The 25003-nt window shown below is 45.6% G+C and overlaps 2 protein-coding genes and 1 pseudogene across 2 annotated transcripts; 2 read left to right on the top strand and 1 right to left on the bottom strand.

The window, feature by feature from the left end:
* The first annotated feature begins 10047 nt into the window (after positions 1-10047).
* LOC147975578 (uncharacterized) lies at positions 10048-10653 on the top strand (annotated as a pseudogene).
* A 123-nt stretch (positions 10654-10776) lies between these two features.
* GAUT11 (galacturonosyltransferase 11) lies at positions 10777-15787 on the top strand. Its single transcript, XM_048714512.2, has 2 exons — positions 10777-11279; positions 13822-15787. The coding sequence occupies exons 1-2, from the start codon at positions 11115-11117 to the stop codon at positions 15268-15270; spliced, it is 1614 nt and encodes a 537-aa protein (XP_048570469.1). The 5' UTR covers positions 10777-11114; the 3' UTR covers positions 15271-15787.
* Positions 15788-21050: 5263 nt separating this feature from the next.
* On the bottom strand, positions 21051-22808 carry LOC147975579 (uncharacterized). The gene is made up of 2 exons (XM_087519660.1): positions 22238-22808; positions 21051-22146 (listed from the first exon to the last, which is right to left on the bottom strand). The coding sequence occupies exons 1-2, from the start codon at positions 22375-22377 to the stop codon at positions 21759-21761; spliced, it is 528 nt and encodes a 175-aa protein (XP_087375786.1). The 5' UTR covers positions 22378-22808; the 3' UTR covers positions 21051-21758.
* Positions 22809-25003: the final 2195 nt, after the last annotated feature.

Genomic DNA, 25003 nt, shown 5'->3' on the forward strand with positions numbered 1-25003 from the left:
GGGCGAATCTTGACTGGCACCGGCGGCGGTGGGTCATCTTCGTTGCCACATGCGAGAGGGCTGGCGCAGGCCGGCTGATATGTCTCCAACGTATCTATAGTTTTGATTGTTCCATGCTATTATAGTATCAATCTTGGATGCTTTATATGCAATTATATATCATTTTTGGGACTAACCTATTAACCTAGTGCTCAGTGCCAATTGCTATTTTTTGCTTGTTTTTGGATTTTTAGGAAAGCAATATAAAATAGAGTCCAAACGGAGAAAAAACTTTGGATTCACTTTTTCTGGAAGAGAAGAGACCCTAGAAGGTTCGGGAGAAGACATGACGAGCCACGAGGAAGTGACAACACAGGAGGCGCGTCCCCCAGGCTTGTGGGCCCCTCGTGGCACCTCTTGACCTAATTAAGCCTCTATAAATTCTCAAATATTCCCCTAACATCAAATAGCCACCCGAAATACTGTTTCTGTGGCCGCAAGTTTCTGTCCCACGAGATCCCATCTAGAGGCCTTCCCTGGTACTCTGGCGGAGGGGGAATCGATCACGAAGGGGCTCTACATCAACCTTTCTGCCCTCCAATGATGTGTGAGTAGTTCACCACAGACCTACGGGTCCATGGCTAGTAGCTAGATGGCTTCTTCTCCCTCTCTTTGATCTTCAATGCAATGTTCTCCTCCATATTCTTGGATATCAATTCGATGTAATGACTTTTTGTGGTGTGTTTGTTGGGATCCGATGAATTGTGAGTTTATGATCAGATTATCCATGAATATTATTTGAGTTTACTCCAAACTCTTTTATGCATGATTCTTATAGCTTTATATTTCTCTCTGATCTATTTTGGCCAACTAGATTGATTTTTCTTGCAATGGGAGAGGTGCTTTGTGATGGGTTTGATCTTGCGATGCTCAATCCCAGCGACAGAAAGGCACATGACACGTATTTGTATCATTTACATTAAGGATAAAGAAATGGGGTTTATTTATGCGTGGGTTTACTTTGTCTACATCATGACATCTTGCTTAAGGCGTTACTCCATTCTTTATGAATTTAATACTCTAGATGCATGCTGGATAGAAGTCGATGTGTGGAGTAATAGCAGTAGATGCAGGCAGGAGTCAGTCTACTTGTCTTGGATGTGATGCCTATATACATGATCATTGCCTTGGATATCGTCATGATTATTCGCTTTTCTATCAATTAACCAACAACAATTTGCTTATACCCACCATATACTATTTTCAAGAGAGAAGCCTCTAGTGAAAACTATGGCCCCCGGGTCTACTTTTTATCATATATTAAAATCAAACAAAATATTGCTGCAATTTTTCTTTCTTTATTTTATTTTGTGTTCTAAGTATCTATCTATCACTATGAGATTTGACCCTCGCAATTAACCGCTGAGGGATTACAACCCCTTGCTCGCGTTGGGTGTAAGTATTTGTTATTTTGTGTGTAGGTAGTTCTTATGAGGTGTTGCGTGGTTCTCTACTGGATTGATAACCTTGGTTCTTAACTGAGGGAAATACCTATCTCTATTGTACTGCGTCATCCTCTTCTCTTCGAGGAAATCCCAACGCAGCTCACAAGTAGCACCGACCGACCTGGATCTGGTCGTGGCGTTCTCGCGACATGCCGCAACGTGGTCCCACATCAGCGCATGTAATGCGCGCGTGGGTGTGCTTGTGGCGTGATGGACCGCACATCGGTGGTGCTCGGCCGATGTGGTGGCTGCATCAGCCCGATCCATATCTGGTTGGAGCGGGCTGCGGGCGGTGCAGACTATGGGTGGTTGCCTCCGCCGTGGCAGCCGGCTGGGGGAGGTTGTGGCACAGCAGTGGCGGTCTAGGCCTCCCCCTCCTCTTCTACAATGGTCAGGGGTGGTGGTGCGGGCAAAGGGGTCGGCAGCCAACGATCCAACCAGATCTGACCCCATGGCAGTGCGGGCCACATTCGGCTAGGGCCACGGGCGGCTGCCTCAACTGGGGCCATTTCGGCTGGTTGGAGTGGCGGTGTAGTGGTGGAGGTTCAACCCTCTCCTCCTACTTCATGGGGTGCTCGGATCTACGGTTTTGGTGGTGCATCCAGCGGGTGGTGCACGACGGCTCGACGCGCTAATCTTTGGCTGGCCATGGGGCCAGGTGCGCTCCGGGGAGATGGTAGGGGTGCCTATACGGGTCTTGTTATTGCCAGGGTGGTGACGGTGGCCCGGACCCGGTTCAAGAAATGGCGCGGTGGTTGTGACTTGGTCGGCAGCTGATACATCTCCAACGTATCTATAATTTATGAAGTATTCATGCTGTTATATTATCATTCTTGGGTGTTTTACAATCATTTTGTAGCAACTTTATATCATTTTTGGGGACTAACCAATTAACCCAATGCCTAGTGCTAGTTGTTGTTTTTGCTTATTTTTTACATCGCAGGAAATCAATATCAAACGGACTCCAAACACCGTGAAACTTTTTGGAGATTTTTTATGGACCAGAACACCCAGGATGGGCCAGAGCAGCACCTGGGGGTGCCCCGAGGGGGGCACAACCCACCAGGGCGCGCCTGGGCCCCCAGGCGCGCACAGGTGGGTTGTGCTCACCTCGGTGACCTCCCCCACCCCCTCTTTACCCTACAAATTCACAAATATTCCGAAAACCCTCGGGGTTAACCTAGATCAAAAGTTCTGCCGCCGCAAGGCTCTGTAGCCACCGAAAACCAATCTAGACCCCATTCCAGCACCCTGCCGGAGGGGGGAATCATCTCCGGTGGCCATCTTCATCATCCCAGCGACCACCACGATGAGGAGGGAGTAGTCCACCCTCGGGGCTGAGGTTTTGTACAAGTAGCTATGTGTTTAATCTCTCTCTCTCTCTCATGTTCTTGAGATGTCACGATCTTGATGTATCGCGGGCTTTGTTAATATAGTCGGATCATATGGTGTTTTCCCCTCTCTATCTTGTTGTGATGAATTGAGTTTTTCCCTTTGAGATTTCATTGTTATTGGATTGAATACTTTTATGGATTTGAGAACACTTGATATATGTCTTGCAATGAATACTCATGGTGACAATGGGGTATCGTATTGATTCACTTGATATATGTTTTGGCACTCAACTCGCGGATTCTCAAGGTGACATTGGGGTAATCTATGCATAGGGGTTGATGCACGTTCTTGTCTTTGTTTCTCTGGTAGAAATCTTGGGGCACTCTTTGAAGTTCTTTATGTTGGATTGAATACTATGAATCTGAATTTGCTTTGGTGTTATTTTAGTATGAACTCTTGGTTAGATCGATCGGAAAGAATAGCTTCGTGTTATTTTAGTACGAACACTAGGATAGATTGATCGCAAAGAATAGCTTTGAGGTGGTTTCGTACCCTACAAACAATTCCGTCTTATGTTCTCTGCTAGATAGGAACTTCGGAGTGATTCTTCGATGCACTTTGAGGGGTGGTTACATGATCCAATTATATTAGCACTGTTGAGAGATTGCACTAGCGAAAGTACAGACCCTAGGCCTCATTTTCAAGCATTGCAATACTGTTTTTGTGCCCGTTTACTATTTTCTACCTTGTTGTTTTTATTTATTTAGATTATAAAAATATATTTCTACCATCAATATTACACTTTTATCACCATCTCTTCGCCGAACTAGTGCACCTATACAATTTGCCATTGTATTGGGCGTGTTGGGGACACGAGAGATTTCTTGTATTTGGTTGCAGGGTTGTTTGAGAGAGACCATCTTCATCCTACACCTCCCACGGATTGATAAACCTTAGGTCATCCACTTGAGGGAAAACTGTTACTGTCCTACAAAACTCTGTGCTTGGAGGCCCAACACGAGTCTACAAGAATAAAGTTGCATAGTAGACATCAACAGCCGCTGGTGGTCTTCCCATCCCCCGTTCCGGTCGACTGGGCCTTGTTCTTGTCCAATGGTGGTGCTTTGTTGACAGTAGGGTTAGTGAACCATGGTGTAGGTGGTGGGACAGTCTTCGATTCCGAGGCGGCGGCTGGTGGTGGAAGCGTGAGCTCGTGGGTGGAGCTCGTGGCACAGGTGCTTCCCGGTGCCTATGGCCGTGTGGGCGGCATGGTGGCCGGGGTCTGACATTCGGTGGCGGCAACGCGACTTTCATCCCATTTGCCGGTGGCGGTGAGCTATTGCCGGGGTGAAAACCTATGTTGTCTTCTTGAAGGCATCATTGCTACTTGTGAGTTGCGTTAAGATTTCCCTGAAGAGGAGAGGATAATGCAGTACAATAGAGATAAGTATTTCCCTCAGTTAAGAATCGAGGTTATCAATCTAGTAGGAGAACCACGCAAGACCTTGTGAATAGCACCTACACATAGAAAAACAAATACTTGCACCCAACGCGAACAAGGGGTTGTCAATCCCTTGGCAGTTAATTGTAAGGATCAGATCTCGTAGTGATAGACAGATAAATAAATAAAAACACAAAAAGTAAATAAATTGCAACAAGGTATTTTTGGATTTCAATATATGATAAAGATAGACCCGGGGGCCATAGTTTTCACTCGAGGCTTCTCTCTTCAACATAGCATATGGTGGGTAAACAAATTACTGTTGGGCAATTGATAGAAAAGTGCATAGTTATGACGATATTCAAGGCAATGATCATATTATAGGCATCACATCCGAGACAAGTAGACTGACTCCTGCCTGCATCTACTACTATTACTCCACACATCGACCGCTATCCAGCATGCATTTAGAGCATTCAGTTCATAAAGAACGGAGTAACGCCTTAAGCAAGATGACATGATGTAGACAAACTAAACCCAATTAATATGAATGCATCCCATCTTTTTATCCTTAATGGCAACGATACAAGTACATGTCATGTCCCTTTCTGTCAATGGGATTGAGCAACCCATGATCGAACCCATCACAAAGAACCTCTCCCATTGCAAGATAAATCAATCTAGTTGGCCAAACCAAACCGATAGATCGGAGAGAAATACAAAGCTGCAGTTGCCCTCGTTCTCGATTGCGTTGACTAGGCCCAGCGCGTCTCCAACCCCACTTCGCCCTGCCTCCCCTATCCACCGAACGGGCCAAGGCCCATGGTGAGCCTCCAGCGCCCCTGCTCCTGTTGGCCCAGCCAGATTCGGCCCGCTATGTTTTTTTCCTGGTCCTGCGAATTTTGCCAATATTCCAGAGTTGCCAGTTTTACGGTATAGCCCCTAAACATCATGCATATCATAACTCACCAACCGTGCATCGGATCTAAATAAATTATATATGTACCTTGACTAGAATTTCATCTAGTTTCACAATATCCAACTTTCATGTATGTTTGAACTGTTTAAAATGGTGTTTGGTTAAATTTGCTCCTATGCCATGTTAAAATGCTTTAATTCATAACTAATTAACCGTAGCTCCAAACCTAACAAACTTTATATGTAAATGGGGTAGAAAAATGCCTAGTTTAACATGGCGCACTCATATTGCATGTTTAACAACTCTAAAATGTGGTTTAGGGCAGAACAGTACCAAAGATAAAATATGCACATGAGGATTTTCCGGAATTGTTGTTTGTTATTTCCGGCCTCATTTAAACTTGACTAGAAAGTTAGTTTAATTATGCTTCACCTCTTGCCATGTTAATCAACATTTAATATTGTTGGGTACATAACCGAGATCGAACTAAATAACTTGCATGTGGTGTTTCGAGAATATGCAACTCATTGCATTTTGAGCTCCACTTAATTTGTAGTTTTGTTTGAGCATTTTGCCATGCCATGCCTCCTTAAACCGGACATGCATCATACTTGGTTGTGCATCATGCCATGCTTATGTGATGGTTGTTTACTATGTTGTTTGCTTCTTTCCGGTGTTGCTTCTTCGGGTTAGTTCCGATAACGTCGCGTTTGTGAGGATCCGTTCGACTATGTCCGTTTGTCTTCTTCATGGACTCGTTCTTCTTCCTTGCGGGATCTCAGGCAAGATGACCATACCCTCGAAATCACTTCTATCTTTGCTTGCTAGTTGTTCGCTCTATTGCTATGCCGCGATACCTACACTTGCTATATCATGCCTCCCATATTGCCATGTCAAGCCTCTAACCCTCCTTTCCTAGCAAACCATTGTTTGGCTATGTTACCGCTTTGCTCAGCCCCTCTTGTAGCGTTGCTAGTTGTAGGTGAAGTTGAAGTTTGTTCCATGTTGGAACATGGATATTGTTGGGATATCACAATATCTCTTATTTAATTAATGCATCTACATACTTGGCAAAGGGTGGAAGGCTAGGCCTTATGCCTGGTGTTTTGTTCCACTCTTGCTGCCCTAGTTTCCGTCATACCGGTGTTATTTTCCTTGATTTTGTGTTCCTCACGCGGTTGGGTGTTATGGGAACCCCTTGACAGTTCGCTTTGAATAAAACTCCTCCAGCAAGGCCCAACCTTGGTTTTACCATTTGCCTAACCACCACCTACTTTTCCCTTGGGAGCCGCGCTCTCGAGGGTCATCTTTATTTTAACCCCCCGGGCCAGTGCTTCTCTAAGTGTTGGTCCGAAACAGGCAGCCTGCGGGGCCACCTCGGGGAAACTTGAGGGTTGGTTTTACTCGTAGCTTGACCTATCCGGTGTTGCCCTGAGAACGAGATATGTGCAGCTCCTATTGGGATGTCGGCGCATCGGGCGGCTTTGCTGGTCTTCTTTTACCATTGTCGAAATGTCTTGTAACCGGGATTCCGAGTCTGATCGAGTCTTCCTGGGAGAAGGAATATCCTTCATTGACCGTGAGAGCTTGTGATGGGCTAAGTTGGGACACCCCTGCAGGGTTTGAACTTTCGAAAGCCGTGCCTGCGGTTATGGGCAGATAGGAATTTGTTAATGCCCGGTTGTAGAGAACTTGAAACTTAACTTAATTAAAATGGATCAACCGCGTGTGTAGCCGTGATGGTCTCTTTTCGGTGGAGTCCGGGAAGTAAACATGGTTTTGGAGTTATGTTTGTGTGTAAGTAGCTTCAGGATCACTTCTTGATCACTTCTAGTTCACGACCGTTGCATTGCTTCTCTTCTCGCTCTTATTTGTGTATGTTAGCCACCATATATGCTAGTGCTTGCTGCAGATCCACCTCATTACCCTTTCCTACCCATAAGCTTAAATAGTCTTGATCTCACGGGTGTGAGATTGCTGAGTCCTCGTGACTTACAGATACTTCCAAAACGGTTGCAGGTGCCGATGATACCAGTGCAGAGGATGCGTCTGGGCTCAAGTGGGAGCTCGATGAAGACCGTGTTCGTTGTGTTGTTTCGTTTCCAGTTGATTAGTAGTGGAGCCCAGTTGGGACGATTGGGGATCTAGCATTTGGGGTTGTCTTCTTTTATTTTGGTTCCGTAGTCGGACCTTGATTGTATTTTGGATGATGTATGTTTAACTTGTATTTGTGTGAAGTGGCGATTGTAAACCAACTCTTTATCCCTTTCTTATTCAGTACATGGGATGCGTGAAGATTACCCCTCTTGCGACAAGCCTACCATGTGGCTATGCCTCTAAGTCGTGCCCTGACACGTGGGAGATATAGCCGCATTGTGGGTGTTACACATGTATAGGGCTGCGAATTTGCATCTCCAAAACCGGCGACCCGGATCGACAATTAAGGGTGCGTTTGGTTGCTGGGCTATCCTTCCGTGGGATAGGGATAGCCTGTTTTCGAATGACTGCCACCTGTTTGGTTCGTGGGCGAGTAGGGATAAGGCCAGCCAGATACTTGGAATATTCCTTTAAAATCCGGCTCCGCATGTTCGCGAGAAAGTGACGGAGTTGGGCATCCCTCGCGCGCGCGTTGCGAAATGTTTTTCTGCCACCGAACATTATCTCTTTCACCCCTTTCCATCTCCTTTCGCTCCTCTCCTGTGGCGGCAGCCGCATTAGATCGAAGTGCGGCAAGGAATTGAGTGCGTGGCGGCCTGACTTTCTCCTTCCTTCTTGTCATGCCCTCTCTCCTCCCTTCTCTCTCCCGCTCGAGTTTGACAACAGAGCTCATGGAGGCGACGGCTAGGGGCGCGTTGGCGGTGAGATTTGTTGCGGTGGTATGGCGTTTTGACATGGATCCCTCCTAGCTGAGGCTCCCGGATCACTGGTCCGACGGATCGACGGGGACCTGCTTTCGGGAAGATTGGGAGAGGACACAAGCCCACTATGCTGGTTGTTGCAGGCTGGACACTCGTTTTGGCTGGCTTGTGCTCTGCTCCGGCGAGTTGTGTGTGTGCGCTCTTCTCAGGTGGGTTGTGATGTGTGTGCGTCTTGTGCTAATTACTTGGGAAATGGAAATTTCGAACGTCTGTAATCAGCTGCTAATGCTAATGTGTGTATATGTGGTGTATGTTCTGTGTACCTCGACAGATTAGAAATTAGCCCTGAATACACCAATATACCTCAACAGTGAAGCAGTCCTGTTTTAAAAACTATAGTGAATGAGTCCTCCCAGCCCATTTTTATCCTTGCAACCAAACAAATCTATGGCTCCTCATATCCATCCAAACCAAACAAAAAAATGGCTATCCCTAGCCAGTTGGCTACAGTTACAGAAGCTACTCATATGCACCAAATCCTTCAAAGGTTTTGCAACATTTCAGGGCAAATGCCAAGCTGGAGCAAGTCAGCTATTATTTTCAGCAGGAATGTAGACGACGTCAATAAGGAGGATATTAAGAGAATTTTCCCGGTGCAGGAAATTACTGACAATTCTATCTATTTCTCCCTGATAAGGATAGATCTAGTGCCTATAACTTTGTTGCTGATAAATTTAAAGTTAAATTGACTGGTTATAAGGCTAATAAACTTTCACATGTAGCAAGATTAACTTTGATCAATTCAGTTTTTGCTTCCATACCAGTCTACTATATGTCAAATATTCTTTTCTCAAGAAAACTAGTTGCCAAACTTACCACTATCATTAGAAAATTTTGGTGGACGGGAATAAAAGAAGATCAATCCAAGAGAGCTCTTTGTTTCAGGGCATGGAAGGACATCTGCACCCCAAAAGTAGAAGGGGGTCTTGGAGTCAAGAACATCCAAGCAGTTAATAGAAGCCTAATCCTGTCGGCGGCTTGGAAAATTGCAGACGAACCACCAAGTTTCTTGTCACATGTGCTTAAATCTAAATATTTTCTTGAGACTTACGCAACATTCCAAAATCAGATTTTTGGGCTTCAATTCTTAAGGTAAGACACATTCTTCAATCAAATTCAATCTATCAAATTCTTGATGGCAATTCCTCCATTTGGAGCACTCCTTGGTTTCCTCATTGGCAATCTATTTATGAGCACTTGAAAATACAATTGGGGCATTATGTCTATCCTTCTCAGATCAAGGATTTGTGGAACCAAAATCAAAGAACATGGAATGCTAGACTTATTTATAATCTTTTTGATCATGAGGTGGCTAATAGCATCATACATGTATCGATTATTCAACAAGAGGGAACTGATATCCTTTGCTGGAGATTGCATCCTTCAGGGAAATGTACTTCAAAATCTACTTATAAAGCATGTCTTCAAGACTTGCAACAGCAGGGGTCTCCATTGCCTAGACAGGTACCACAAGAGATTAAACAACTACTAAAGCAGGTTTGGAAAGAGAAGACTATAGTTTCAAGAGTATAGGCTTTTGCTTGGAGACTCTTGAGGAAATCACTTCCAACAGGCATGAGAGCAGGGAAATATTCCAAACATATTAAGAAAAATTGCATTAGATGCGAACAGGATGAAGATGGCATGCATCTTTTCTTTACTTGTCCCTTTGCTAGAGCAGTTTGGATAGCTCATCCTTGATTTATTAAATCTGAAATTCTTTCTAACAACTATGCTAGTATTGCAGATATTATCAATACTCTTCTTAACTCAAGGCATCCATAGACCTCTCTCACAAATATAATGACTTTTCTTTGGTGTATATGGAAAGCGAGGAATGATTCTCTTTTTGACAGGAAAGAGACCAAACCTATACATGTATTCCAAATTATGCATTCCATTCTAAATAATCAGGAGTTAACACTTCAATCAAAACAAGCAGGGCAGGGTATTAGTCAAGACGAGCATAGCAACAGTGTACTCCTAAGCTCACAACAGCAGGATATAATGCAAGCTACTGGCCCAAATTGCAAAGTCTTTACGGATGCAACATGGAAACCTGATACACAAAACATCACATGCATAGGATTTTTCATACAGATGGCTGCAAAACATCAAGAGGTCAATATCAGTATCCATTTATCCGAGGAGCAAATCGCGTCGCCTCTCCAAGAAGAAGCTACGACACTTCAAGTAGCTGCCCAAGTGACCAATACAATCACAACAGGAGACACCATCTTCTTCATGGATAATCAAGTTTTGGCCCAGGCTGCACAAGCAAGAGATATCCTTAAATGTCCTGGTCATTGGGAGATTAGAAGTCAATTGGCAAATTTCTTTATCTCTACTAGCAAGGCTCAGATAACTGTTAGACACATTCCCAGGGAGCTTAATAATAGGATTCACAACAATGCGGCTAGAGTATACTTCTCAGAATCAAATACTAGTACTACAATGATTTGTAAAAGCAGGTCCCACTCGGTTGATCACTGTCCTATGCTTCTGAAGCTAGGCAATCTGAACATCAGACATTGTAAAACCATTGTTGTAACTTGTTCTTCAGATTAATGCATAGGCGTCTAAGGCGCCACTTCTTTGTCAAAAAAAAAAACACACACACCTAAGAGGCAAGAGAAATGGAGACGCACGAAGGGAAAGGAGGAAGTACCACTTCCACCTGCCTCCCTCCCACCCTCAGATCTCTCTCGTTTCTCTAAATCGCGCCCCCGGCCCCTCCTACCTTTCTCTCGTCGCATTAGACCTTCCAGATCTCACCAACCTCCTACCAGCCGGCGTTGTTGCCTCTCTCAGTGCCGGAGCTTCACGACGCGGTTCTCTTATCTGTTCGGGGTCATCCATCCGACCCCCGGATCCGCCGCAAAGACGGTGCCTTTCTGGTTGTTCTCGGCACTATCCATGGATGAGGGTTTAGCGCGACGGCAGTGAGGTCAGCGTGTGGAGTTCCTGGGTTGAATTGTTGCAGCGAGAGGCTTTGGGAAAGGGCGCACGGCGGCGAGATGCGGGGTTCCGAGATGCGGAGGCGGGCACCAGAGTACCGGCGGCAGTCGCGGCGGCGGCTGCCGGGATGGATCTGGTGGCTCGTTGGGATCTTCCTTGTGGTTGGGCTCATGCTCTTCGTCCTGCACCACAACCAGAAGGAGCAGTTCCGGCCGCCCGTCATAGTGAGTAGCTCAAACATGACTCCGTCTGATTTCCTGCTTGCTGAATTATGTGGTGTGACATCTTTGCTCGGAATATCACTTCCTTCCTGTCAATTCTGAAAATACGTGGAAAAAGTTTAGCTTTTTATGCGTGCAGGCAGATCTCTGTTAGCGTTTTGTATGAGATCTTTAGAAATAGTTCCATTGTTGGTTTCTTCTACTATGTTATAAGGTGAGCTTGGTTGTGTGTTGTTAGGCTTTTTGTGGTCAGAGCACATCATTTTCTAGATCTTCATTATCCAATTTCATTGTTACTTGATCCTTGAAGGTTTGTGTTTTTATCTATATTGATTTGTGCATGTTTATGGAAAATTTTATCCCCACTATCTAGAAAATGTGCTTTTGATGGCTAATCATGACTAGTTGGTAGAAACGGCAAGCAGGCTGTATTTTCTAGTAGTTGGCGTGGCATTACTGATAGGTTGTCTCTGCACTTGTTGGAGGTCTGCTCGTGTACTTAGGTTAAGTGTCCTTCTCAGGAGGAGGTTTCCCATCTTCATCATGATAGCATATGCTATTCCTTTACTATGAAGATGATTACTTAACTGGTGGGAGGACACCATGGAATATGAAAATTAAACTCACACCATAAGTCAATTTTTAGTAGTATGTGCAGTGTTGAACTATCACAGGTGCGATTGGGTTATCCAGGGACTACTTGTTGGCAGCTACTAGGTACTTGCTTCAAAAAGAATAGCATCGCCTGTCATGATTTTATCTTCGAATTTGCGAATGACTTTCAGTAGCACTGAGTAGTAAACTAGTAACTTTATCCTAGGTTATTCCTGCCTATCTGATTACAACAGTCACATTAGCTTTTCTTGGTATGATGGTATCCAATGGTCTGTAAAATCTGGATTACATTGATAGAATTGTTTTTTTAACTGCACAGCTTATGAGAAAAATAGCCGAGATCAAAAGTGAAATTATTAATAGAACACAATGTCAATAGGGATATAATATTGCCAGTGAGTCTTATTGGTAGCCTTTGATGTATAGTTCTTTCTGTGGTAAAGGTCTTAGATACGGAATTTATATATTATGATATTTAAAATATGAACTCATTATGCAGAACCAACTGAGGTAATTTGGAAACCAACATAATTTGTCATGTACTCCCTCCGTTTTGTAATCCTTGTTTTGATTTAAACCACGACAAGAATTATGGACCAAAGGGTGTACTAGATATTGTAGACATTTATAGTGTTTCATGGACTCATAGAGATCTTAATTGCTGGTACCATACCAATGTAAACAGAAACATGTGGCAAGCAGGTTCAATGCAATAGTCTATAGACATTTATAGTGTTTCATGGACTATTTACAAGGCATATCTAAATTTGGCCTCCATTTTTTTATTCTACATGTAACTATGCATGAATGATAGAAATACCGAGAAATTTATGTACAAAGAGGAAACAGCGACTGAGGTGACTAGGCTGGTCACGATGAAATTATAATTACAGCTCTCTTGAGAATCATGTTAATAAAATGAAAATTATACCTTGTTTAATATGCTATTACTCCCTCCGTTCCTAAATATAAGTCTTTTTTAGAGATTCCTATAAGAGACTACATACGGAGCAAAATGAATGAATCTGCATTCTAAAATATGTCTATATACATCCATATGTAGTCTGTAGTCGAATCTCTAAAAAGACTTACATTTCGGAACGGAGGGAGTACATGTTTGGAGTTAGCTGCTCGTAAATAGTCCTGCTTTTGTGATCGCTTTAGCTGCTATGCTGTGGAATCTAGTTACCTACCTAATTCTGATAAGATTATTCTGTTACCGCTCCAAAAATGTTGCTGTCCAAAAGTAATATTTAGGCTTGCAGTGAAGATGAAATCTAAACCTTCCTGCAGATAGAAGCTTTATTCCTTTAATATGAAATTTTCTTATTTGTTCTCAAGCTCGAGAGAACAGTTTGTTGCTCAAGCTGTTTCGTATGATGCGAAGAGTTGACATTGAATGTTTTTGGCATGTGTTCTATTTTTAAAGTTACAATATTCCCTTGCCACTGCCATCAGTTCGTTTTCTTAAAAAATGTTAGCATATCATCGGCAGCCATTACATGGCCAAATCATGCCATATATAGGGGAACTTGGCACCAACCAAAAAGCCCAGATAATTGTTGGGTGCCTAAGCCTACTCTGTTATTAATAGAAATAGCCCATGTTAATCTTTTTGTGTACAAAAGTATGATCTGAACATTTCTTGTGCGAGTTTTGGTGCCAAACCTTGCTGGCTATTAACTGTTATTTATGGGTCAACACATGATGATAGCTGTTCAGTAACAATTAATTTTAGTGTCAACAAAGTTAATCATTGGGATGATAACTAAAAACTTCTTGTACTTGGAATATATTTTTGGTCCCTGCTACTTCTGAGTGCATAGATATATTTCTTCATTGACCTTTCCCACTGTGAAAGAAAATCACATTCTTTAATTAAACTCAGTCGATTGTGCATATTTCCTCATTTAGCTCGTTCTTGTTTCAGAATAAAGGGTCAGAAACTGAAGAAGTTTCTCCTGGGAAAGTTAATTTCACTGAAGAGCTTTTAAGCAGTACATCTTTTGCACGGCAATTAGCAGATCAAATGACTCTAGCAAAGGCCTATGTTATCCTTGCGAAAGAGCATGGCAACCTTCAGCTTGCATGGGAACTTAGTTCCCAAATAAGGAATTCTCAAAGATTGCTCTCTCAAGGGGCTGTTAGTGGGAGAGCCATCACTCAGGAAGAAGCCCATCCTATAATAACTCGTCTGGCACGGTTAATATACAAAGCGCAGGACTCTCATTATGATATCAGCACCACAATGGTGACACTCAAGAGCCATGCCCTCGCACTAGAGGAGCGTGCAAAGGCAGCAGTTGTTCAGACTGCCGAGTTTGGTCAGTTAGCTGCAGAATCACTTCCCAAGAATATCCATTGTTTAACGGTGAAACTGACAGAAGAGTGGCTTCAGAACCCAAAACTAAGGAGTCGTTCAGAGGAGCACAGGAATTCCACACGGTTGGTAGACAATAATCTGTATCATTTCTGTATATTCTCGGATAATGTGCTGGCCACTTCAGTTGTTGTCAATTCTACAGTGTCAAATGCAAACCACCCTCAGCAGCTTGTGTTTCATGTAGTCACAGACAGGATCAATTTTGGTGCTATGTCAACCTGGTTCCTGATAAATGACTTCAAAGGGTGTACTGTCGAAGTCCACTGCATAGACGAGTTCTCATGGTTGAATGCTGCTTCTTCTCTTGTCAGGTGGCTGTCCGAGATGGAAACAAAGGGTTCCTCTGGTGGTTTGAAGGCACAAGAACAGGAAATAAAGTTCCATAATCCGAAGTTTGTTTCTCTGCTAAACCATTTACGGTTCTACATCCCTCAAATACTCCCCAATCTGGAGAAGGTGGTTTTTCTTGATGATGATGTTGTGGTGCAAAAGGACTTGACACAGCTTTTTTCCATAGAATTGCATGGCAATGTTATTGGAGCAGTGGAGACTTGTTTAGAGTCATTTCATCGGTATCACAAATATCTTAATTTCTCGCAACCAATAATCAGCTCAAAGATTGATCCACATACTTGTGGGTGGGCTTTTGGAATGAACATATTTGACCTAATTGCTTGGAGGAAAGCAAATGCAACATCGCTTTATCATTATTGGCAGGAGCAAAATGCTGATCAACTGCTTTGGAGAACGGGCACACTTCCAGCAGGCCTTTTGACATTTTATGGCCTAATGGAGCCCCTAGACCGAAGATGGCACGTATTGGGTCTTGGGTATGATGTAGACATAGATGACCGCTTGATTGAGAGTGCTGCTGTTGTGCATTATAATGGGAACATGAAACCCTGGCTGAAGTTGGCCATTCACCGGTACAAGTCTATATGGGAGCGGCATGTCAATTTCTCGCACCCACATGTTAGTGAGTGTATGTTTCACTAGGGAGTGTGCAATCTCTGTTCACCATCAATGGTCTTCCACGGCACTGAAGCTAGGAACTTCAGTTTCTTTAATAGGGTTGCTTTTGAGCACCCTAGTTACGAAATCTTCCAGAGCTAGATTATATACTCAACAGGCATCATCAAAGAATTCAACTGTTAAGTTTACTTTTTTGGGTGGGGGAAGATTTATTTTGAGAAGAAAATAATTCAGTTACAGATTTTTACATACAATTCGGTCTGGAAGATTTAGCAGTCCAATGAGATTACCTGGATAGATATTGTAAAGGAGATACAGTTGTTGGATGGATGGGTCATTTTTTGAGATGTTAGAAAATGCCAATTGCCAAATCAGCTGTGCAGAGCTTACTGGTGTTCATTCTTTTCAGGATATTGTATTTTATACTGTACTGTTGAGGAATGTCTTCCTTTTCCTTTTTGTATAAACAGTTCTGTGTTCACAGTATGAACTCGGCTCAACTGGAGATATAGGAAAGTTAAGTAATTTTGATGTTCTGAAATTGAGTTTCTCATGCTCCATACCACATAGCGAAGAGATATTTGCAATTCTCTCCTCTGTTTGATTGGTTTTTAGTTCCAGAATGGTTCAGTGACCTGTGTTATGACTGCCTCCACAATTTGTGTGGATTATGTAGTCAATTTTTGTAGCAGATGCCGCAAGTCCGAGGCTCTTATGGCGTGGCCTAAAAGAATGAACAAAGATTGTATCCTCAAGCAAATCAAGCAAAAAAGAACTTCCTTGGTGGTGCTAGTAATGCAAAGATTTGCTTTTTGTGTAACTTTGGCTGTGTTGTAACCTTGGCTGTAACCTTGCTCTGTTGTGAACCTTGGCTATATTGTGACCACTAAGAGCAACTCCAATAGGGTGACCCAAACGAACACAAATTTTGTCCGCTTTTGTTTGTTTGGGTCGCGTGTCCGCGTCCGTCTTTTCGTTTGGGTCGGCCGGTGCGTCCAATGGGCGCCAGATGCATTTTAGACATGTCCATGTCGTCATTTCATCGAACACTTGAAGGGCGAGCTCCCACGCCAGCTCGCTGTAGCTGGCCCCGACCCTGCTGCTACCGCCCCGCAGCTCTCGCCCGGTCATCCAACAAACTCCCGCCTCGTCCCGGGCGGCCGGGCGCGGCAAGGCGAGGTCGCGGGAGTCAAGAACGGGCACGACCAGGCGCGGCGAGACAAGGCTGGGCACAGTTGGGAGCGGCGAGGCAAGGCCGGGGCGAGGCGACGCCGCGGCGAGTCGAGGACGGGCCGGGCGGAACAAAGCCGCAGCGAGGCACGACCAGTGGCGGCTGGCTAGCTAGCACGCGTGCAATCAACGACGGCTGGCTAGCTAGCACGCGCGCGACCAGCGGCGGCTGGCAGCAGCACCAACACCCACGCAGGGCAGCGGCGGCTAGCTAGCTAGCACGCGCGCGGCGGGCAACAACACCGGCATGCATGCTCGACCAACGGTGGCTAGCTAGCTAGCTAGTACGCGCGCGGCCATCCGCCTGTGGCGTGCGTGGTTGTAGGACAGCGACGACGAGCGCTTGGTCGCGCTGCATCGGCAGCGGGAGGAGGCGGCGACTGATTGTGCTTGGCAACGGGAGGAGGAAGCGACGCCTCGCTCGCGACGGAGGCCGAAGCAGCCGGCGCCATGCCCACATCTGCATGCCCGGTGGCATCGAGAAAGAGAGAAAAGGAGAAGAGAGGCGGGGGTGGGATGGGTGGATGGCCCTCGATGACAGATGGGCCAGTGCTCGCATGCAGTGGACGGAGGCGAACGAGGAGCCCATAGAAAACACCCGCTTTGTGTCTGCCTCCGACCCAAATGTGTCTCAAATTTGGGATGGAAATGGGTCTAAGCAGACACAAAACGGACAGCGGGCGAACGCTGTGTCCGTTTGGGTTGCCCCGTTGAGCCAGCTTTTGCGTCTGGATGACCTAAACGGATAAAATGGATCGCCCCATTAGAGTTGCTCTAAGTGTTGATGTGAACCTTTTTTGTATTGCAAAGATTTATACTTTTTGACGGTAGTCTCATGTTGAAATTCTCTTTATGTTTGTTTTCTATGTGGATCGGGATGGTTGAGTTGAATGCACGTTGTACGGGTGAACGGAGGAGGTTCTTGTATACTCTTGCTCATTTTGTGTTGGTTAATGATTACACCTCAAAATGGCAGCCAAAACATGGGATATAATTCATTTCAATTCACAAATCCTGGTGTCAACCTAACATGAAATTTGGCAGATTCAGCAAAATAAATCTTTACAAAAATTTAATTTCATTTCTGTTGAATAACTGACCAAAATTATACCCGGGGTCCCACCTCAATCCTACATGCCATTCAATGTGGATTGTCAATGTCAGTCAACACAAGTTCAGGAGGCCAAGGAAAGTCCAAACATGCCTCCGAGAGTCCAAGCAAGCCATCGGGTCAAGAGAAGTTTAAACAAGTCTTCATGATCAACATGTTAAAAGACAAACAACACAAATAATAAGTCAAATGAATAAAGAAGTCCAAGACCAAGGAGAAAAGCCTTTGTATTGGGGAGGGAGTCTCCCTTGATGGGTCATATCCCACCTCCCTATCCAAGTGCTCATGGACCCAAAGAAAAACATTACCTAGTTCTACCCTCTCACATCCTCTTTTCAAGCGTAATCATGGCCAGTTATCAAGGACCCCTAGGCTAAGGCATCCCATGGGAATGTAAATAGTTCATCATCCACTCTATACTTGAATAAACTTAAGAGGAGAGTCATCCTCGCGTCCCCTCCATAAGAATTGAGGCTCGATTGGAGGCCGAGAATCGGAGTCCAAGGGACCTAGTAAAACATGAGCTATTGGGAGTCATCGGACTTTGGAAGCGGCAACACTCTAAGTGTTCCATGCATCGATCACCACTCTCGACGCCTCTTCCTCATAGGATGCAGGCTCTGTTCTGACGAGGCAACTAGACCTATTTAAAATAAATGAATTGTGTCACTTTGTCGGTGCATGACGACCTTCGCTATAAGGCCATTGTACACACCCTGTCTACTCATACTAGCCACATTGCTAAGAGTACCCCCGTGGAAAGTTGCTTCTTGAACAATAACATTGACACCGACCATGGGGCGTCCTCGCCGTGTGAGAAGTCACCTCGACCATCCAAGGTAGATGGCCCCAACAAAACAAGTGAAAGAGCATTGGTGCCCCATGTTTGGTTTTGGTAATTGATGACAATCCCTCTGGACTACTGGTTTCCTTGTGCTATATTCGAAGGGTTTGTCCATAGGCTTTGCTTGAAGACCATTCATTGGCTTCAAGGGTATAAGAAGGAGATTATGTGTTGACCAAGGTGCTACTTAAGGAGTTATCCAAAGATTGGTCATGTGAGAGTTGAGCCTATTGCAAGCATGTCTGGAAGAAGAAGATTGTGTGAACATCTATGTTTATCTTCAAGACATCATCTTTATGAAGAGAGAAGATAAGATACAAGGTTGATTTTTTGGCATCCAGTTGGCAGTACCTCTCCGGTCCACGGTAGTACTGCTTAGGTGATACTTCCATAGACCAGTGCCGCCCCTACTTCCATGTAACACCCACGATGCGGCTATATCTCCCACGTGTCGGAGCACGACTTAGAGGCATAACCGCATAGTAGGCATGTCGCAAGAGGGGTAATCTTTACACATCCCATGTACTGAATATGAAAGGGATAAAGAGTTGGCTTACAACCGGCACTTCACACAATACATAAATATAGCATTACATCATCCAGAATACAATCAAGGTCCGACTACGAAACCAAAATAAAGAAAGACTACCCCTAATGCATAGATCCCCGATCGCCCCGACTGGGCTCCGCTACTGATCAACTAGAAACGAAACAACACAACAAACACTATCTTCATCGAGCTCCCACTTGAGCTCGGTTGCGTCACCTGCACTGGTATCAACGGCACCTGCAACTGGTTTTTGAAGTAAACTGTGAGTCACAGGGACTCAGCAATCTCACACCCTCGCGATCAAGACTATTTAAGCTTATGGGTAGGAAAAGGTAGTGAGGTGGTGCTGCAACAAGCACTAGCATATATGGTGGCTAACTTACGCAAATGAGAGCGAGAAGAGGAGAAAAGCACAGTCGTGAACTAGAAGTGATCAAGAAGTGATTCTGAAACTACTTACATTCAAGCATAACACAAGAACCGTGTTCACTTTCCGGACTCCGCTGGAAAGAGACCATCACGGCTACACACGCGGTTGATTCATTTTAATTAAGTTAAGTGTCAAGTTCTCTACAACTGGACATTAACAAATTCCCATCTGCCCATAACCGCGGGCACGACTTTCGAAAATTCAAAACCCTGCAGGGGTGTCCCAACTTAGCCCATCACAAGCTCTCACGGTCAACGAAGGATATTCCTTCTCCCAGGACGACCCGATCAGACTCGGAATCCCGGTTACAAGACATTTCAACAATGGTAAAACAAGACCAGCAAAGCCGCCCGAATGTGCCGACAAATCCCGATAGGAGCTGCACATATCTCGTTCTCAGGGCACACCGGATGAGCAGTCCGTAAAACTAAAACCAACCCTCAAGTTTCCCCGAGGTGGTGCTGCAAGGGGCTCTAGTTTGGACCAACACTAAGAGGAGCACTGGCCCGGGGGTTTAAAATAAAGATGACCCTTGAGTCTGCAGAACCCAAGGGAAAAAGGCTTAGGTGGCAAATGGTAAAACCAAGGTTGGGCCTTGCTGGAGGAGTTTTATTCAAAGCGAACTGTCAAGGGGTTTCCATTATAACCCAACCGCGTAAGGAACGCAAAATCAAGGAACATAACACCGGTATGACGGAAACTAGGGCGGCAAGAGTGGAACAAAACACCAGGCATAAGGCCGAGCCTTCCACCCTTTACCAAGTATATAGGTGCATTAATTAAATAAGAGATATTGTGATATCCCAACATATCCATATCCCAACAATAAACATGTTCCAACAAGGAACAAACTCCATCTTCACCTGCAACTAGCAACGCTATAAGAGGGGCTGAGCAAAGCGGTAACATAGCCAAACAACGGTTTGCTAGGACAAGGTGGGTTAGAGGCTGGACATGGCAACATGGGAGGCATGAAATAGCAAGTGGTAGGTATCGCGGCAAAGCAATAGAGCGAACAACTAGCAAGCAAAGATAGAAGTGATTTCGAGGGTATGGTCATCTTGCCTAAGATCCCGCAAGGAAGAAGAACGAGTCCATGAAGAAGACAAACGAACGAAGTCGAATAGATCCTCACAAACGCGACGTTATCGGAACTAACCCGAAGAAGCAACACCGGAAAGAAGCAAACAACATAGTAAACAACCATCACATAAACATGTCATGATGCACAACCAGGTATGACGCATGTCCGGTTTAATGAGGCATGGCATGGCAATATGCACAAACAATCCTACAAATTAAGTGGAGCTCAATATGCAACTCCGTTGCATATTGACGAAACACCACGTGACTTATTTAGTTCTCTCTCGTTTAGGTACCCAACAATATTAAATGTTGTTAAACATGGCAAGAGGTGGAGCATAGTAGAACTACTTAACTAGGCAAGTTTAAATGAGGCCGGAAACAACAAACAACGATTCCGGTAAATCCTCATGTGCATTAGCAATTTAATGCAAACACCAATTTTAAACATTTTAAATGTTGTTATCATGATGCGGATGACATGTCCAAGTTTATGCAATTTTTATTAAAAGTTGACAAGAGCATTATGAAGCATTTGTCACCGTGGTGGAAAGAAAAGGGGTGCCACGGCAACGATAACGAAAACGGTGCCATGACAACGCTTCGGTTCCGGTAACTCGATTGAGATACCGATGCAAAGGAGAAGTGTGCGGATACGTGCAAAAGATGGTGGGGCACTCCCGGATACCGAGTGTCCCATGAGTCGATGATGGTGACAAGGCAAAAGAGGGGCAACGTGCACCGACAATTCGAGCACGGAGCTAGCACGAGCATCTCATACATCACACATGCATTCGTTCACGGGCGGTCGTCTCGGGGTTATATCTCTGAAGCGTGTGTTATCGGAGGGGTTCGAGTTCGATGCGGTGTAGGGGAAGTAGACGTTCTCGGGACATCGAGGGAAGTAGTCGTTCTCGCATGCTCTAGGGTCGACGGTAGAGGTACATGTTTATCGTAGCATGAGTTTCCGTAGATGTTCGGGGTCACGGCGAGGAACTTGATGCATCGTTGAACTTGGCGTCCGAGGAACTCCGCGTAGTCGTACACGAGTCATAGTCGAACTTGACGGTTCCGTTACACGTTTTTCGGAGACGGTAGTTGTTCTCGGTTCGTAGACGAGCTTGACGTATCCGAGGGCTCCGGCCATCGGGGTACTTGGCGCAATGCCGTGAAGTCGTACACATTCCGTAGATGTTCATGTCATCGGTGTTGTGGTACTTGGGGTCTTCGGACTTTCCGGTCCCATTCTTGCGATGACAGTCATTCACGTTCGTTCGGAGAGGTACTTGGTCTTGCGAAGAGGTACTTGGCGGTAGTGGTACTTGGTGTAAACCCACGGAGACGGTCTTGACATGCAACGAGCAACAACGCGGTGTACAGATGCAGCAGTGGTCTTGCCGGTGCCGTGGCCGGAGCGGGGTGGACCTGGCAAGGTCCTGTCCTGGGTCGGCGTTGGTCGGTAGTGAGTAGCAGCTCGGGCCCCCACGGAGACGGTCTTGACATGCAACGAGCAACAACGCGATGTACAGATGCAGCAGTGGTCTTGCCGGTGTCGTGGCCGGAGCGGGGTGGACCTGGCAAGGTCCTGTCCTGGGTCGGCGTTGGTTGGTGGTGAGTAGCAGCTCGAGCCGAGGGCCCGTGGTGGTGCTGCTCTGCACGAAGGAGCAGAGGAGGTCAATGGATGGCGACGGCATGCACACACGCGGAAGACAAGACGAGCAGGTGGCGTCCATGGCTCCATACCCCGGTGAAGCAGCGGGGACCGATGCAGGCGACGAGGAGGAGGCCGCAGGGAGGCGACGAGTAGGTCTCCGGCATGGGCGTCTGACGAGATGACTCGGCGGCGACCTGCTGCTGGCAGCATGCTCCGGCGAGGCCGGCATCAGGCCGCGTGGCCCGCGGGTGAGCAGCGAGGGCGAGGAAGCAGACGTAGCAGAGGAAGGGGGGCCGCACGGAGGGCGTCGTGCTCGCCGGCGTGAGGTGCGTGCCGACGAGGAAAATACAGGGAGGAGAAGGGGCGCGTCGGGGTCCAGGACGACGACTGGCTGGAGGAGGATGCGCGGCTCGCGGAGGAACTGGCGCGGGGAGCTTCTCTCTGGACGGAGCTGCAGGCGGCTGCGGGGTCGACGAGGTACTCTGGCGGCGGCGCTAGGAGGGGGATGAGGGGATCAGAGAGAGGGAAAAGGGGATCGAGCGCGACTGACAGGTTCGATGCGTGCGTGAGTGTCTGGCGGCGCAGGAGGAGAACGAGGGGAGAGGAAGAGATCGAAGGAGAGGGTGGTTTCGGTCGGGCCTATTGGCTGCTAGGGTTAGATCCGGTGCGGGCTGGGCCTTAGGAGTTTGGTAGGTCGGCCTGGCCCAGTGGCTTGCGGGTGCTGGGCTCTCTCTCCCTCCCTCTTAAAACTACTTTAACAGAAAACATTAGAGAGAAAGGAAAAAAAGGAAGAGGGGTTCGGAACGAATTTGAGCATGCGGGTAATTTTTCTGGACTCACAAAAACGTGCATGTTCACAGAAAAATAGAAGTGGCAAGATTGAAAGATCTGGATTCAAATCCATTTGAATTTAATTCAAATGGTTTGAGTAAGTTCAAGGTTTTGTAGAGTCCAAAAATGTTGGGAATTTTGGTGGAGCTCGGGAAAGATGAAAGAATTTGCGGCAAAGTTGGAGGCCAAGAATTGAGAAGGAAAAAGGCATGGAACTTAACCGCAAGTGTGTTATGGTGATTCCAAAATAATGGAATATTTAAAATATAGCTCCCTAATAATAGTAGGAGACTTTTATATGTTATAAAGTGATTTTCACCATGTGAACTCGCTTGATTTAAATGGATCAAAGATCCATGCCATTTATTTAGTTGAGTTAAAAAAATGACATGATGGCATGATGACATGATGCAATGCACAAATGCAAAGATGAATGCAACAGACAAAACAAATTACCCGACGAAACTCGAAAAACCAAGGAAGGCATCTGAAGCTCCGGTCTTGGGGCGTTACATTCCGCTTGGAATCTAGCTTCTGTGAGTCTCTGTTTTATAAGCGGTAGTGGAATGGTACGACCACTTGCGCGGTACCGCCGCTTGCTACTACTGAAGGAAATATGCCCTAGAGGCAATAATAAAGTTATTATTTATTTCCTTATATCATGATAAATGTTTATTATTCATGCTAGAATTGTATTAACCGGAAACATAATACATGTGTGAATACATAGACAAACAGAGTGTCACTAGTATGCCTCTACTTGACTAGCTCGTTGATCAAAGATGGTTATGTTTCCTAACCATAGACATGAGTTGTCATTTGATTAACGGGATCACATCATTAGGAGAATGATGTGATTGACTTGACCCATTCCGTTAGCATAACACTTGATCGTTTAGTTTGTTGCTATTGCTTTCTTCATGCCTTATACATGTTCCTATGACTATGAGATTATGCAACTCCCGTTTACCGGAGGAACACTTTGTGTGCTACCAAACGTCACAACGTAACTGGGTGATTATAAAGGTGCTCTACAGGTGTCTCCGAAGGTACTTGTTGGGTTGGCGTATTTCGACATTAGGATTTGTCACTCCGATTGTCGGAGAGGTATCTCTGGGCCCTCTCGGTAATGCACATCACTTAAGCCTTGCAAGCATTGCAACTAATAAGTTAGTTGCGGGATGATGTATTATGGAACGAGTAAAGAGACTTGCCGGTAACGAGATTGAACTAGGTATTGAGATACCGACGATCGAATCTCGGGCAAGTAACATACCGATGACAAAGGGAACAACGTATGTTGTTATGCGGTTTGACCGATAAAGATCTTCGTAGAATATGTAGGAGCCAATATGAGCATCCAGGTTCCGCTATTGTTTATTGACCGGAGATGTGTCTCGGTCATGTCTACATAGTTCTCGAACCCGTAGGGTCCGCACGCTTAAAGTTCGATGACGGTTATATTATGAGTTTATGTGTTTTGATGTACTGTAGGAGTTCGGAGTCTCGGATGAGATCGGGGACATGACGAGGAGTCTCCAAATGGTCGAGACGTAAAGATCGATATATTGGACGACTATATTCGGACATCGGAAAGGTTTCGAGTGATTCGGGTATTTTTGGGAGTACCGAGGAGTTACGGGAATTCGTATTGGGCCTTAATGGGCCATACGGGAAAGGAGAGAAAGGCCTCAAAGGGTGGCCGCACCCCTCCCCATGGGCTGGTCCGAATTGGACTAGGGAGGGGGGGGCCCTTCCTTCCTTCTCCTTTTTCCTTCCCTTTCCTTCCCTCCTACTCCTACTACTTGGAAGGGCTCCTAGTTCCACTAGGAAAGGGGGAATCCTACTCCCGGTGGGAGTAGGACTCCCCTAGGGCGCGCCATAGAGAGGGCCGGCCCTCCTCCTCCTCCACTCCTTTATATACAGGGGCAGGGGGCACCCCAAAGACACAACAATTGATCTCTTGATCTCTTAGTCGTGTGCGGTGCCCCCCTCCACCATAATCCACCTTCGTCATATCGTAG

The sequence above is a fragment of the Triticum urartu genome, chromosome 4A, assembly GCF_056163025.1.
Source record: "Triticum urartu cultivar PI428250 chromosome 4A, HENAU_Tu73, whole genome shotgun sequence".
Classification (NCBI taxonomy): Eukaryota; Viridiplantae; Streptophyta; class Magnoliopsida; order Poales; family Poaceae; genus Triticum; species Triticum urartu.